Genomic DNA, 16,199 nt, shown 5'->3' on the forward strand with positions numbered 1-16,199 from the left:
CATAATGTCACCTCCAGGCAATTCCAAAGCACCAACTGACAAATCACCACACGCATGAGCTATTTGATTAAACACATGTACATTATCTTTATAGTAGACAAACCGTTTAGGTTGAACACTAGAAAAATGCAGCAGGTAAGTTCACCTGCTTTGAAACAAAATGGAAAAAGTCAGAGGAAGAAAAGTGAGAGGGGGAATCCGTGGAGGACGAGCTGGAGACAGAGGTTGAGGAAGAACTTTGTCAAACGCAACTTTGCCGTCCAACACTATTTGATAATGTCATCAACCATGAATTAGGAGTACAGTATTTTTATTTGTCTGTTTTCTGGGCTTACAGTGTTGGGACACATTTTGTTGTGATTGTCTATCTAGACTAGATTTTGGTTATATGAAGACAAATGAATCCTATTTTCAATAGTGTGTAGCATTGATCTTGTGTTTGACTAATTTACCATATTGCGTATTTGAACTTTCTTTGTGTACTTCGCTTGCAGTAACTGCTAAAAGTTGATCAAGTAAAACATTGCGGCGTGTAGCTGGTTCAAACTGAGGTAAACCTTATGACACGTGTGCATGTCATATGATAACATAAGATGGTTTTTATAGATGTGTTTGGAGTTTTGACAAGAGTGATTCCTTTTGCACAGGATTTGAGATGTTCTACATCTCATGTGCATGGTTTGTGCTAATTGCGTGTAGGGTTTTTTAAATCCGAGCTCTGTTTTGGATTTTGTGCTTAAGCAATCGTAAAAAACTGTCAAATAAATGGCATATTTTCTATACGGTTGTGTTAAATAAACATCATTGAGTTACCTTTGTTTTATGCTTTGTGCAGGGCTGGATTGGCTATCTGGCATTCCAGGCAGATGCCCGGTGGGCCAGCATCTTTTGGGGCCGGTTATTTATTATTTTCTTACATGTGTCATGTCTGAAGTTTAGCTATGTATGGCTACGTTTGAGTTTGTTTGTTTTATTTTATGAAGTACTAATAACTCACAAATTCCAAATACAAATGTTCTATTCTTTGTTAGCATTAAGCTAAACGACTTACCAAAGCTGTGTGGTTGCGTTAAATACGCAATGTTTCATTCCCTTAGTTTTATGCTTCATTTGACAGTAAACTTCAGCTTCGAGTGGCAATAAATAGTTTGAAGCCTTTTTTGTGAAGAATTGTTCTCTAATCTGTCAATGTGCTGCTTGTTGTAAAGTGAGTAGCGTTGGCCCCCCAAAAAATCTGCCAAACAATGGGTCATATCTCGAAAAACTGCCATCCTCTCGTTTCTGCTGGCAATTGAGTGTGTTTCCTTCCCCAGATGTCTACAATCAGCATTTAGCACCGCAATTAGCATACAGCACACGTGTTAGCATAGCATCTATAGTGTTTTGTAAATCAGTTTGATCACTGGAGTTTGTATGAAGCGTACGCACATCGACTCGCTGCTACGTTGGTTTCCAGCGTGTAACACAGATGGTTGTGCGAGAACATGAGTCTCCACTGAGCCATTGTGAATACGGCGTCAACAGAGAAGGCCAAGCAGCCCATGCTGGGGCCCAGTTACAGTATGTCTGTGTTGTTTTCACTGCTTTAGCAAGGATATTTTATTGCAGCAGTTTATGATGTCATTTTAGCACCCGAAGATGCAAAATGAAGAGATTTGAAGCCTGTTTTGATATTGGTGTGATTTTCTTGCTACACGACCAAAAGGGGGGTGACTCAATGTGTATGGTGCTTTTGAGAGGCAACTCATATTTAAGGCCCACTGGGCACTGGGTAGGAAAACTACAGTATGGAAATTGTGAAGATTTGCTAGAAAGATGCAAGTTTGCTTTCTGACAATGTGCTGCTTTTAAGCAACGTACTGAACATAACTTGCGATCACACTCTCATGTAATCCTATTCTTGTTTTTTTATAGTGTGTGTGTGTGAGATCATAATATATCTGTATTTTGTGTGCTTGGCGTAACCATTTAGATTTTGTGCCCGGCATTTCACGTCAATTTTTTTTTTTTTTTTTGACCTGGTTAAATAAAGGATATTGATTGATTAATTGATACACCCTCACCTTTCAGCACCGATTCCTGACACCTACCTTTTAAGGCTTCCATTCATTGACTCCAGATCAAATCATTCTGTCACTCAGTACCGCATCAGTGTATTGATGTGGCCTCAGAAACAAAATCCACCTACATGAGCCGAGAACACAGATTGCACCGCAAACATCCTCAGTAGCCATTTAGCCTCATACAGCCATTTAAAACTGTATATAATACCGGTAAATAAGATACACACTCACTGACCACAACATTAGGCACACCTTCATAATCTAATGAGATTCAGTGTGAGGGCTCTGAAGAGCATCCAATGGCACCGCATCACCCTGAGAGTTTCATTTGATTACAATAGAAACAACATTACTCAAGCTACACAATCCTGGGATTATTATTTTTTTTAATATACTGTATATAAGTTTTCATTAGAATTTATGGGGAAATTGGAAATGTTTGTTTCCCAATACACACACACAATAGCACCTTGACTTACAAGTGCCTGGTCAATAATTCGCTTTGTGGTATGAGCCAAAATTAGAATTACAAGAAAATATTATTTCAAAGTACCGCTGTATTGTATTGAGCAATCCATTTTGTATGTAGAGGAGAGTGGTTTCTTTTTGGTAAAGGAAACGAGTGATGAGACGTGATAACCAAATGGAGCAGTTTGAGTGACAGTTTCTCTGATGTGACACTGCAAGCAAAGAACAATGAGCATGAGAACGAACAATGTTTGCACACATCTACATAATCATACACATGATGTCGCTGATGTTCCAATGGATTAACGTTGCTCCTTTCCTTGTGCTCTTGTTTCCCCTTTTCCTCAATTCCTATTCTCCTTTCATTCTTTCCTTCCTCATTCTTGCTATTACTCATCTTTTAAAAACCTAACACATCCTCTTGCCACCATCTCCCTCTGCTTCCCGGGAACCAGAGAAAGGTAATTATAACTTTCCGTGTCGTACTCAAGTGCGATTATGCTTCTCCATTTTTGGCACTACCGTAGATCGGCATAGAAAACTGTTTTGTTGATTTTTTAAAAATAATACTCGAAACATTTCACTTTGATTTACAAAGTGTACCCGAACGCAGCTCACACAGCCATTACATGACTGCTAATGTAAATATGAATGGTGGCGGCACTGCAGCAAAAAAATTACGTGACAAAAAGGGTGGAAAATAACATAAAAACAAACTGAAAATGACATAATTGTAGTTACTTACAATTTCATCAAATAGTTCAACACAGAGTTTAGATTTGCTATTACCTGGAAGGTATAGGTCAGGCTGGTGATGTGGTATCATTGCGTACAGTACATAAATGCACCAATATTGCTTACCTGCTCGTGTCACGTCTGCTTTTTTCAAGAGTCTTGAAAGGCTAGCAACAAGCCAGTGTGGCCACGGTGTATGTCCTATCAAGAAATGAATGCTTTTTTTATTTCTTTGTGAGTTGTGCTCTCCCTGAGAGGTGAACGTAAAGCCATAAATGAACCATTTGTAATGGAAACGGAAAGGTGGCTCATTCTCCTCGTTGGCACGCGTCTCAAACGTTTCTAAACCACACCTCACTCACGCCACATCACACTTTCTCCTTTGGCCACAGGCGAGGAGCGTTATCGACCCAGCATGTATGAGCACAATTAAGCAGCATTACAGCCTGGATAATGGACTCATAAAAACAAAAGGTTGTTGTGAAGAATACCGGCTGTGAATGCTCCATATTTTCCAATTCTATGGATGATGATTTGAGAAATGCATAGGCTGACTTTTGAACAACTCCATTTTTTTGTATTATGAAAATTGTGGAAATTGATTCATCAGTGATGCCACTGATATTTTTTCCGCACAGTACAGCGGAAAAAAAATACAATAAAATTTCATTCAAATGAGCCACAGAGGAATAGTAAAAATAAAGGTTTAACATTTTGCAATTACTGAAGTATAATTAATAAAAAATCATCAACTCTTCTCTTCCACTCCCGCACCGTCATAACTTTAAAAAAAACATGCTTCAGAACCGAAACGTGGCACCGTTTGATTTTACGTGAATCGGTGCTCGGAAGAACAAACCCAAATCGGTCCATACCACAAAAAGTACAGTTTTCGGTACCCATCCCTACTCAGGAAGTAAAATAATAAAAAGCTGACCTAATTTTTTCTTTATTAAAATACAACACTCAAAGCACGTTTTTTTGTATTATGATGTCTTTTCCAATGCCAATCTCCAGATATATTTTTTTACACTCTTTTTTTTTTTCCCGAGTGTCGCAGGTTTTGAGTTTCAACTCTCTGGTTTTCAGTTTCACTTCTCTTTTTTTCAGTTTCAAGTTATTGGCAATATTTTAACGTGGAGGGGAGGGGCCGGAGTTGGGGGCGGGGCTTATGAGAACGCCTGCAAGCGATTCAGGAGAGGAGAGTAGTGATGGGCAAGACAGTTATTTTAAGTGAACTGAATCTTTAGAATCAGTTCATTAAAAAGAACCGTTCAAAAGATTCGTTCATCGAATCGTTTGTCATCATACATTATAAAACAAAAAAATATGCTTAAAGAAAATAGTGGGTTTTTTTTATATCTGTATTTTATTTTTCAATACAACCTTTTACAATGCCAATACTTGTTTCAATGTCAATGCAGCTTTTTCCACAATGACACTATTTATATTGTCATATATCAAATATCCCCACCCCCAACCATACACCCCTCACAATAGACTTGGGAGCAGTCCACAGTAACAATACGGTGTGCTCCACCTTCTATTAGTCACACAAGGAAAATTTTACATTTTCATGTATTTATTACAAAACAAAAAATATCTGGACCTAAACAAGATGTAGAGAAGCGGACATGTCCGGGCAAAAGAGGACATTTGGTCACCCTATCATAAGCATTTTTCTCTATTTCTCTCTTTCTATTTCACTTGTGCTTTTACTAGAGTTTAGGATAGACTTGCATATCTGACCAAGCTAACCCATCTTGTATCACGCTACGGCCGTATGCTGTATTGCAACATGTGTTAGGAACTTCTCGTTACCACATTGTTGTTGTGAAAGCATTATTGGTCATTACATTTTGGTGATAAAGATGTTGCTTCACTTCATGGCGATGCTGCTGGTCCTCACCGCCAGTCCCGTGGTACCGTTGGTATGAATATTTTAAGACTAGCGGCAATCAGAGTAGCCGAAGCTGATAAGGCTAACGAACCACTATTCTCATCCACCACCAGCTTATGAAGCGATGTATGAAGAAATGTTCCTTTTCGACCGGACATTTCGCTGCTCCACAGAGCAGTTGGCTTCACCGCATGTTCTTACTTTCCTAAAGCTGTGTTTTAGCCTTGGATGGAAACACGACGTTTTATGGCAGGCATCTTCCAGCGTTTTTGTGTGTGTGCAGATTCTCTCACTCATTAATGTGGAGAATGTGTCACTTTTCTCCTGTATATTTGCGTGTTTGGGTGCGTTTATTATACCCCCACGCCCCCAAAATAAATAATGTGTCATCCCCTACCTACCTACATCATTCCTTTGACACTTTCCAACCTTTCTCCTAACTTTTCTTCATTCACGCCATGGCTAAAAATGAACATGCAGTACATTCACAAGCGATAGGAACCGAGCCCTGCTGAGAATACTGAGAATGAGCGAATAATTGACGCCACCCACAAAAGTTTATAATTGCCTGTAAATGCCAGACTTTTAGCCGGGACTTTGGCCTCCCATCACCTCAAAGCTCCTTGACACCAAAATGCCACTTGATTGCCCCAAAGCCCTACTTTTATATCAGACAGGACTTTGGAACCATTTTGTAGTATCTTGGGATGTTCCTGAGAGAGCACAGAAACAGTGAATAGGAGGACAGGTTAAAAAAAAAGATCCGCAAAAAAGGTGAATTCACGAGTAGCTCATCGGCGGTGGAAAATTACACATTTGTTATCACTTTTCCTCTTTCCACACCTTAAATTTTGCAAAAATAGCTCATTTGCCTCGGAGGAAATACAGCCACCGTAGGGTACTTGCAGGATGTCTCCATCATCGGGGATCCAAGAAACAGCTTCTTCTTTTTCTAGTTGCTTAAGGCAGAAAATCATCAGCAGTAAAGGTATTTGATGCCTTACATTACTTTTTTCTTTTAGCTGCAAAGGATTGTTATCCCGAAGAGAAAATGTACAGCATTCTTTTCCGAAACACTTCTTATAAATAAGCTGCTTCTTTAAAAAAAGAATTATATAAAAAAATAAAATAAAAAAAATAAATAAGCTGCTTCATAAAATGTAGTCAAATTGTACATGTTAAATTATTATTGTTGCTGTTGTTGAAGTACATATTTCTACCACATTACAGTATTATGAGTGATTTATTTTTATATAAACTCAACATGATGCAAACTGCAGCATAATAATACATTGTGGATCATGACTTTTTTACTTTTAAGATGCTGCTGTAAACAAGGAGGCACTAAAGGAATGGGAGGATGTGCACACACATTAAAAAAGTCTTGATAGAAGTTAATGGGCTAAATAAATATATTTAAAATGGGGATTTTAACAGTGCCAGGAATAGATATTGGTATGGAAGATGTAGGCTGAGCAAATCCAAGACGCAACGGGTGAAGAAAATGTGGAATATAAATTGTCCATTAACCCAAATATTGGCACAAAGCTAAACGCCCTCTAGGTGAAGCGTTTCATCTCAATATGCATTCATGTCCCAAAGCAGCTTGACAAGAAGTAATACCTGCAGGCTAGAGGGAGAGGCAATAGTCACCATTGTGCTGTTCAAATGAGATGGAATATAAGGTAAAAAATAAAATAAAAAATAAAGCTCATAAATGATACAATAATGCCAAGGGGTCTTTTCCTAAATCTCTCCTTTCAACCTGCATTGCATTTGATGTTTACTCCTTTCTTTGTACTAATGTTAGCTTCATTGTCGACATTAACTTCTCAACACAAAGAAGATAAAAGGAACCATACGCAAGCTAATAAATTGGTTTCACTCATTAAAAGCCCTTTTACAATGTCCTCTTTTCTCTGACGATGTTCTCGTTTGGGAACTTTCAAACAAAAAAAAACTGTTCCAGTGTTATTATAATTTTTTACCTTAGTCAGCATTCTTCCACTTTTGTCTTGTATTTCTTTGTCTCGATTCAGGCAACTATCTTCATTTTTGACTTTTAACTCCATTAGATTTGCATTTGCACTTTTAGAATGGTTTGTTTTGATTAATTTATTCAGGCACCATTTTTGATTTAACTTTTATGGATAATGTATTTTTATTGAATTGTGCCTTAAGTAGTTTTCATTTTAGGGATAAAAAAAAAAGCTACAACCAATGTCACTGGACCATTTTTTTTAACCTAGGTCCCATTCTATTTGTCAATTTTCAAAATATGCATTCTTAAAGATGCATACATTTTTTTTTTTAAACCTAGCAAAGTACTGAAGTATGTCTTTATGTTTTTTATTTTATTTTATTTTTTTACTTTTACTGATCAGAACATTTTGAAGGACAGTTCAGTTGTATTCAGCTTTTATTTAATATATTTTAACTTAATTTTTAATAATTGTTTTCAAAGATTTATTTAGGTAACGAAAACCTTTTATGTGCAATACAATTTAATTGAATTATCATGTAAGGTTTTTATTTTTAATTTTTTTTATTACCTTTATTTAAGCATATTGTTAATGTTCAAACTGCCTAATGTTAACGTGCCTTATAATATTTAATACATATTATAGGTATAAAACATCTGCTTCATTTTTGACGAACACTTGGACCGACTTCACTACAGCATTTTAATGTTGGTCATTGGTGGTACTCAGAGAGCCAAATTTTATTTTATTCTTAGGTTGTACTCTGTATAAAATGTCTGAGAATCACTGATGTCAAACTTGCAATACTATTAGTAAGTCATGATGTCATTCACTGGTCAACAAGAATGACCTTGTTTTTACTTTTACCTCATAAGTGTCCCAGAAATGTCCACCTTACATTTCTCCATCACAGCAGTGTTGATGTCATGGCTGGGCGGTGCGTTGATGTGCGATAATTTGCATGTTTAATGTTGTGTTCTTCAGGGACTTTGCCTACGTGGCAAGGGACAAGAACACGCGGGTGCTCAAATGTCACGTGTTCCGATGTGATACGCCGGCCGCAGCCATCGCCACAAGTCTTCACGAAATCTGCTCCAAGGTGGGTGCCATTACCAGCAACTGCAAATCTTCTCCATTAGCACGTAGCATGTCTCCATATTTACAGATTTCCGAAGGCATAAGAATGTGTTATCATGCAGCAGCCTGTTCTCACAAAATCTTAGGAAGATGACGTAAAAGTTAAAGAATGGTATTTATTTATTGTCTGAGTGCTTTTATTAATATTATCCTGTCCACTTTTTGGACACACTTCTCCTTCTGCATTCATTTACTGATTCAAACCTCTCAAACTTTTAAAAGTAAAGGTGTGTGAAATAAAATCCCAGTTCTTCCCCCCAAAAAATAAACATTAAAGTACGTGAGAGCACGCATGGAAGTAACCTCGATTACTGGAAGAGAAGAGAAAGGAAACCTCGACGTACTGACAAAAATGGCACAATTGTATATGACAGAATAAAGGCCTGTATGACAAAATAAGAGTGACTAGCGAGGACTTTAGCAACTGCATGGTAACTGACAACAACAGCATCATCATCAGAAGAGACATAACAACTGCACGTCAAATACAAAGAGTGACTACTCAAAATAAGAGTGACAAATACATCATCATCATCCTAAGGTGCATAGCAACTACAAATGTCATGAGATATAGCAACTGCATAGCAGCAACACCCAACATCATAACAGCACATGACCCCATGACCCAACCCAAAAGAGTCATAAGGGATATTTTACACATTTACCCTCACTTTCCATCATTTCTTGACCGGTTCAATTCATAACAAATCTCACATTCTACATTTCAACTACTTCCACAACATTTCAGTTCAACTTGGACTTTTCAGCATGCATGTGTGATTTCTATAGAAACGTGATTATTTTGTGCATTTTGTAGGGGTGTCAAAATTTGTGCATTAATTTTGCTGCCATCACATTTTTTTAATGCACGATTAATGGCCGCCTCTTACTTGGAAAGCCTGTCGTGAGGGAATCCCAGTCATTACGCAGCAGACACGTCCACTTCAAAATTGAGCAATAATACATTTAATAATAATGCATATATTTGTGGAGACTGGGGTCAAGTTGTATTTTACAATTTAAAACATGTAACTTCATGTTAAAGATTAGATAGCTCTTAATATGAAAAGAAAAAAGACCTGAGCTGTCAGCAACGTCTTACAAATACAATTATACCATCTAGTGGCAGAAAAATGACCAACACATATCAATATCACACTTGTTTTTTTACAGTGCAGTACATCTTTTTCATTTTAACTCACTTTTATGAATTATTATGAAATTACTGTATCAATGACTAAAAGATACAGCCATATTTCTATATGTATTTCTATAGAGTATGCAAACTTGTAAAAAAAAGAATACTTTACATTTTATTGTACATTTGGAATGGATATATAAAATGCGCGATTAATTGTGAGTTAACTATTGAAGTCATGCAGATTAAAAATTGTCATCTTCTGACACCCCTAGTATTTTGTTTTGAACTTACTTGGAAAACCTTTTTCCTTTTACCCTTTACTATTTGACAAGCATTGTGTCGAGTAATTGTGGGACAAAATATCAATATTGAGATGCCTTGTAAAAACTCCATTGTTAATTATTGCTAGTGTACTATATGATGACCAACGAGAAAAAATGTTGTACATGTACCGACGGCCTTGGATAATGTACTACGATGTCAAAGTCAATGTTATGTATGGAATGCGTTGGGGGTAGAGATCAGTTTTGATAAATAATGCAGATAACGATAGAAAACAAAATAGTGCCCAACTTTGGTTCTGACTTTTCGTCTTACTGACTTCACGCTGCTTTCTACGCCCGTGGGAGACAAACTCAGCTACCCTTACTGCTGCCTGACGCGTGCGAGATGAGACGCAAACCGACCACACGCACTTTGATTAACGACACCTGTGATTACTTGAGAGTGTCTTGCATACAAAGTGAGCGCGGTGACGGCGTGCAAACAACGCGCTCCTTGATGCGCTTTGAAAGGGTGCGAGCACTGCAGCAGAAGGGCGGCCGAGTGGAAGGAGGGAAACAGATTGCATCTTTTGGCACACTTCAATTGAGAATTCAACAGATATTCAGTGAGTGATGGAATAGGACGCTGTCATAATGACTTCTGCTGAAATTGCACCCGAGAACTATTATAGGCGGAATAATTTGCGGTAATCTTATTCCCACATAATAAATATACAATTGAATTCATTAGTCATGAGATTGCATATTCAAAATGAAAACCCTGAAATAACTATGACTAATTATGTTGAAAGAAAAGTTTTGTCTTGAGTTGTGAGCAGAAATATTACATTTGGGCACATGGGGAACAAAAATAATAATAATTTGATTTCTTCAAAGTATGTCTGGACCCTTCTTTTTAAAGTTTACAAGAAAAATAAACCAAAAAAGAATTACAACATAACTTTATATGTTGAAAGTCTTCGATGTAGGACACCATTGACGGGCTACCAAAATTAGCATTGATGTTTTGGTAGTGTTGGCCCTTTAAGGGATTGATATTTGAACACAAACAGTGCAGCAACACATGTAAAGAGACAATATAGCAACAGCCTCTGTGAAAAACGTCTAATATTTATGCATTTTACTGAGCAGTTGTCTACGTGCATAAATGTAAGCAAGTATTATATATATTATAAACGAGAAGGAGCAACAACTAATGCATGAAATCATGATGCACAAAACCTTTACATTTTAATATTTAAATGTTATTGCTGTATTTGTTTAACTATAACTACTTGCTGCATGGTGCTATATTTTTCTTCCATTTGTTTCAATGACCAAAGTTAATTTGAGATACATGTGTTTGGAGTTAAAAGTGTGATCACAGAAAAAAATCTACTTTTGGATTTGATTGATTTTAGATTGGAGCAGGTCTAAGTTATGGTGCAAGTGGTGTAATGCAATTTTGTTGAATTTCAAGGAAGTCCAGAATTTAAAGAGAATGTGAGGAGCTGCTACATTAGCCATGAAGCAAGTCAGCTGTGTTCACTCCCACTATGGCGAAAACACCTTTTTCTAACTGTGCCCGTCTATGAAAATGCCAAAAGAACGGAAACGCACCCCCACGCGCGCTGTTTGCCCTAGATTTGCATTGGGCACGAAAATCGGGCCCTCAGTCTCATTTGCCTCGACGCTGTTGTCTCCTCGATCCACCCTTGTTTCTTCTCTCTTTCATTCCTGTTTTGTTTTGCTCCCCTCACCTATAATTCTGTTTGTTCCCCCTTTCTATTGTCTAGATTATGGCTGAAAGGAAAAGTGCCAAGGCTGCAGCTGGCAGCTCCTCCCAGACTAGCTCTGATGTGCCACTACAAGGTACACACACGCGCACACACTTGTTTTTTTCGTAGTGCCCTTATGGGAAAAGTGGATTTGTCGGCCGCGCGCTTTGTTTCCTTCTGTGGTTTCTCGTCTCGCATTGTAGCGCTCCTCCACATCCCAAAGTACAACTACCAACTCCAGAAGAAATAAAGACATCAGCGATTTCTCCACCCAAACCCCACCACTGGGTTTCACGCTGGCAAATGCTAATGCTAATGCTAGTCACCGATGAATGTTTTGCTTACGGCAGCCCCGTGGCTCCCGTTCAGTCGGAATTACACAGCAAGAAAGGAAAGAATCATCAGAAGTCACCCTTGAATGTAAAATCCGCTTTGTGGAAAAGAGCACCAGCATCTCTAATAAGGGAAGAAGGATATCGACTCGCCACTTCCAGAGGCAGTCAAGCTGACTGGAAAGCAATTAGTGCTTGTTTGAGGTGAAGTGCTCCCCATGCTAACTTTGGGATCAAAACATGTAGCAACACCCACATCTTTTGAACTTTCTCGTTCATTTCATTTAGTAACCTTTTGGTGTCCAATGAGAGGTTAACGTCACACGTCTTGGTTCAGGACTAGCGATTGATTAGATATTTTTGAAACGATATGTTTTTCAGGAAATAATGTATAATAGTGTGTGGTGCGTCGGCTCCTATTAGTACGGGAAAGAATCATTGAATTAAATGTGCACTTTGTTTATAATTTACATTGGCTTAAACTTTTTTTTAATCAATGTTAAAGGGGGGGGAAGTCAACCCCCAATTTTTTTTTAATTGTATTTTTTCTTTTTCTTTTTTACAATTAAAAGGTTCTATGCAGCTCCACTGGTCTGAATATGGTATTCTGGTTAATATTGTGTTAATGGAATATGAGTGAAGCAGCAAAATTCAGCCGTTTCTATCCATCTCAGGGGGGTAGCCATTTTGTCACTTGCTGTCGACTGAAGATGACATCACAGTTGCTCAGGGACTCAGGTAACAACCAATCACAGCTCAGCTTCAGAAAACAGGTGAGCTGTGATTGGTCGTTGCCTGAGCCCTGAGCAACATTGATATCATCAATGTTTACAAAGGTTGACTTCCACTTTAAGCACAGTTCAGTTATATTTAACTTTTTAAATTGTTAATGTAACTTTTTAGTACAAAACATTAGCTTTGAATCTTTTAGAACTCTTGTTTAAAAAAATATATATATTTATTTATTTATTTATTTGTCTATAATTAAGTGCATTATTGATGTTCAAACAACGTAATATCACAAGTGGCTCACAATTGTATATTCTTATTATATGGGAAAGTAAAATGTAACATCATCAACTATTATCTCATTCACTCTCAGCCATTTTCACTGAAGCAATCCCCTTCACTCCCGACTGTTTTACTGGATTTTGATTGATTTTGCAAGGTCCACAGAATATTGTGTTATATTGCTATAAAAACATGGAACCTACTAAAAGAAAGATTAGAGTTTCTTCTTTCATCTGGAAAAAAGTATATTGCTAACTATTTCAATTTTACAGCAATTGGCATTAGAATATAGCTAAGTTTCATCATTATTCACAAATCTGCTTAGAACTGTGGTTGATCTCTTCTACTCTGCTGTCACCTGCTGGCTTTTTTTGTAATAGCTACCATTGCTTCAATCGTTTTGTACGGTTGAGAGGCTGAATCAAAGCTCCTGTATGCTCTAGCATAAAAAATATATATAAAAAATTATAAATATGTGTTTGGGACACTTAAAACGTTTAAAATAGAACGTATTTATACGTTTTTGGGAGCAAATGAGTTAAGCGTTAAAAAAAACTGCTGTGAATATTACAATGCAAAAAAAAACCGCAAGACTTGATAGTGTCTATCGCTATATGTGGTGGATGGACTCCAGCTGCGTCTGACCCTGAACTGAATAAGCAGTATAGAAAATGGATGGATGGTTCTTCATTCATGTTCTTGTGCAGTGGGTCTCTCCATATAGCTGAGATGGGAATGCTGCTGATGTCAGGATAATGTCCCTGCTATGTCGTCTGTTTGTCCTCACTGTGCATTCAAGTGTAAAAAAAAAAAACCTCCATCCTTGGAACTAATGTTTTCCTGGAAGTGCCGAGGGAAAGGATTGGAGGAACTCACTGTCTGTGTGTGTGTGTGTGTGTGTGTGTGTGTGTGTGTGTGTGTGTGTGTGTGTGTGTGTGTGTGTGTGTGTGTGTGTGTGTGTGTGTGTGTGTGTGTGTGTGGGGGTGTGTGTGTGTGGGGGTGTGTGTGTGTGTGTGTGTGTGTGTGTGTGTGTGTGTGTGTGTGTGTGTGTGTGTGTGTGTGTGTGTGTGTGTGTGTGTGTGTGTGTGTGTGTGTGTGTGTGTGTGTGTGTGTGTGTGTGTGTGTGTGTGTGTGTGAGAGTGCACTCTGATGAGGTGAATCCAGGTAAAATACATTATCCCAGATTGATTTGCCATAGTCTGTCCACGGAGATGAGCTCATGATGAATTTCTACTCTCTGAAATTCACCAATTAAGATGGCGGTGGTGAAAAATGGGCCAAAGCTCATTGTGAAGAACGGGCAATGTGTGATCGGGTTTATTCCAAGTGATGCTTTGTTAAAAAAAAGGGGGGGGGGGAGAGCTGTTTCTGCCAACTTGAAACTTCAACCGCAAAAATGAGGTCCTGTGGGCGGAGTATGAACTTACTTGAACTCCCTTGCTGATTAGATGCTGATGCAGGTGATCCGGCATCTTTGAGCAATCTGTTCTGCCTGCAAGCCTCCATGTAAACAAACCCAGCAGGACTTCCACCCAGAAAACATCCAGCCCTAATCATGCCAGCCAGCAGCACCCTAAAATATGCAAACATTCACAAGCCTTTTTTATTTCTCCAGTTTGAGCCAATTATTGTAGCATAAGGAGCTCTGTTAGATGTTATTTGTTGTTGGTAAAAATGTGTGTTTTATGTGTTTTCCACTGTGCAGAATTCCCGATGCCAAAGACTGAGCTGGTGCAGAAGTTCCACGTGTTCTATCTGGGCATGACGTCAGTGAACCGGCCCATAGGTGCTCTTAAAACCACCCCCCCCCCCTTCGAACTTGCAATAAATTCCTCCCACCGTCGTCTCCAGGTTCATGCTCCCCTGTGTGTATTCTCTCTCCAGGTATGGACGTCATAAACGGGGCCATTGACAGCCTGGTGTCCTCCACAGGCAAGGAGGACTGGACGCCGGTCATTCTGAGCATCGCTGACACCACTATGGCTGTTATCAAAGAAAAGGCATGTTTCCTATTATACAATATTGTTATCTTTAGCAGTGGTTCTCAAATTGTGGTTCGGGCACCTCCAGGGGTCCGGTGAGAGCCAATACCACAGGGTCAATGACTCTTCCATACTTTCACTTTGAGCCAATTAAAAGCTAAGATTTGATTTTGACTTTTCACGTATATCAATGAGGAGCCATTAGGGGCATCGTTCAGGTTTACATCTCACTCTACACACAACTGAAGCACTCTCATCAAACTAAAACACTCTCATGCACTCTATTAAAACACTTTCACTTTCTCACTACTGATGATTATAAGAGAGCATTTCTGACTGTGAGAGGATTTCAGTAATGTGTGTGTAAAAAATATATATATTTGTGAGTGTTCTAATAGTATATGTGAGAGAGAAAAATATATGTGTGTGTGAGCATTTAAGTATAATGTGTGAGTGTTTCAGTAGTATATGTAAATGTGGGAATTATTATTATTATTATTATTATTAATTATTAGTGTATGTGAGAGCAATTCAGTAGTGTGGTAAGAGACAGTTTCAGTGTGTGTGTGTGTGTGTGCGTGGTCTTGTTTTTGTTACATAGTGGGGCCAACATTTCGGGATTTCACAGAGTTGTGGGGCCCACCTGTCCATGTGGGGCCATTTTGCTGGGCCCCACAAGTTTAGTTCTCTTTTTGAGGGTCAAGAATTGGTTTTAGAGTTTAGGTTTGAATTGGGTTATGGTTGAGGTTAGGGTAAGGAATAGAGGTAGGCAATCGTTTTTGATAGTTGGGGTTAGGGGAAGGGGCTAGGAAATGCATGATGTCAATGAGATGGCCCCACAAAGATAGTAAAACAAACTTGTGTGTGCGCATGCTGAAAAATTAACAGTAGTGTGCCTAAGCATGTTTTAGTATGTGTGAGAGGGTTTCAGTTGGGTGTGCAAGTGAAAACGATTTCTGTAATGTGTATAAAAGCCCTTTAATCGTGTGCTTGAGAGTATTTCAGACGTATATATGAGAATTCTTTTTTTTTTTAGTAGTGTGTGTATGTGTGAGAGAATTTTACTACAGCTTGGAATCAATAAATACTGAATTTAATTCAGTTGAATTTGAATGAGACTCGTGACTCAATATTTATATTGAAGAGGATAGTTGAATTGTCTTACAGGAGGAGGAAGAGGAAGCGTTGGTGGAATGTCGTGTCCGTTTCTTATCCTTCATGGGAGTCGGGCGGGACGTCCACACGTTTGCCTTCATCATGGACACGGGAAGCCAACACTTCCAGTGTCACGTGTTCTGGTGCGACCCCAATGCTGGATGCGTGTCGGAAGCGGTGCAGGCGGCGTGTGTGGTAAGTTGTGTGTATTTCGAACGGAACTGAAACTGGAATATCAAGAAAATTCTCTTT

The 16,199-nt window shown here is 38.5% G+C and overlaps 1 protein-coding gene across 3 annotated transcripts in view; it reads left to right on the forward strand.

Annotated features, from left to right (window-relative positions):
* Nucleotides 1–16,199, forward strand: part of apbb2a (amyloid beta (A4) precursor protein-binding, family B, member 2a) — a 39,544-nt gene that overhangs the window by 21,412 nt on the left and 1,933 nt on the right. For all 3 annotated transcript variants that reach the window (XM_086084795.1, XM_086084794.1, XM_086084796.1), the window contains 5 exons: nucleotides 8,133–8,247; nucleotides 11,486–11,561; nucleotides 14,516–14,596; nucleotides 14,695–14,810; nucleotides 15,960–16,142. In XM_086084795.1, coding sequence (XP_085940921.1) covers nucleotides 8,133–8,247; nucleotides 11,486–11,561; nucleotides 14,516–14,596; nucleotides 14,695–14,810; nucleotides 15,960–16,142 — 571 coding nt within the window. The remainder of the gene's footprint in view (nucleotides 1–8,132; nucleotides 8,248–11,485; nucleotides 11,562–14,515; nucleotides 14,597–14,694; nucleotides 14,811–15,959; nucleotides 16,143–16,199) is intronic.

The sequence above is a fragment of the Leptonotus elevatus genome, chromosome 9 (assembly GCF_054856555.1).
Source record: "Leptonotus elevatus isolate MCC_2025b chromosome 9, RoL_Lele_1.0, whole genome shotgun sequence".
Classification (NCBI taxonomy): domain Eukaryota; kingdom Metazoa; phylum Chordata; class Actinopteri; order Syngnathiformes; family Syngnathidae; genus Leptonotus; species Leptonotus elevatus.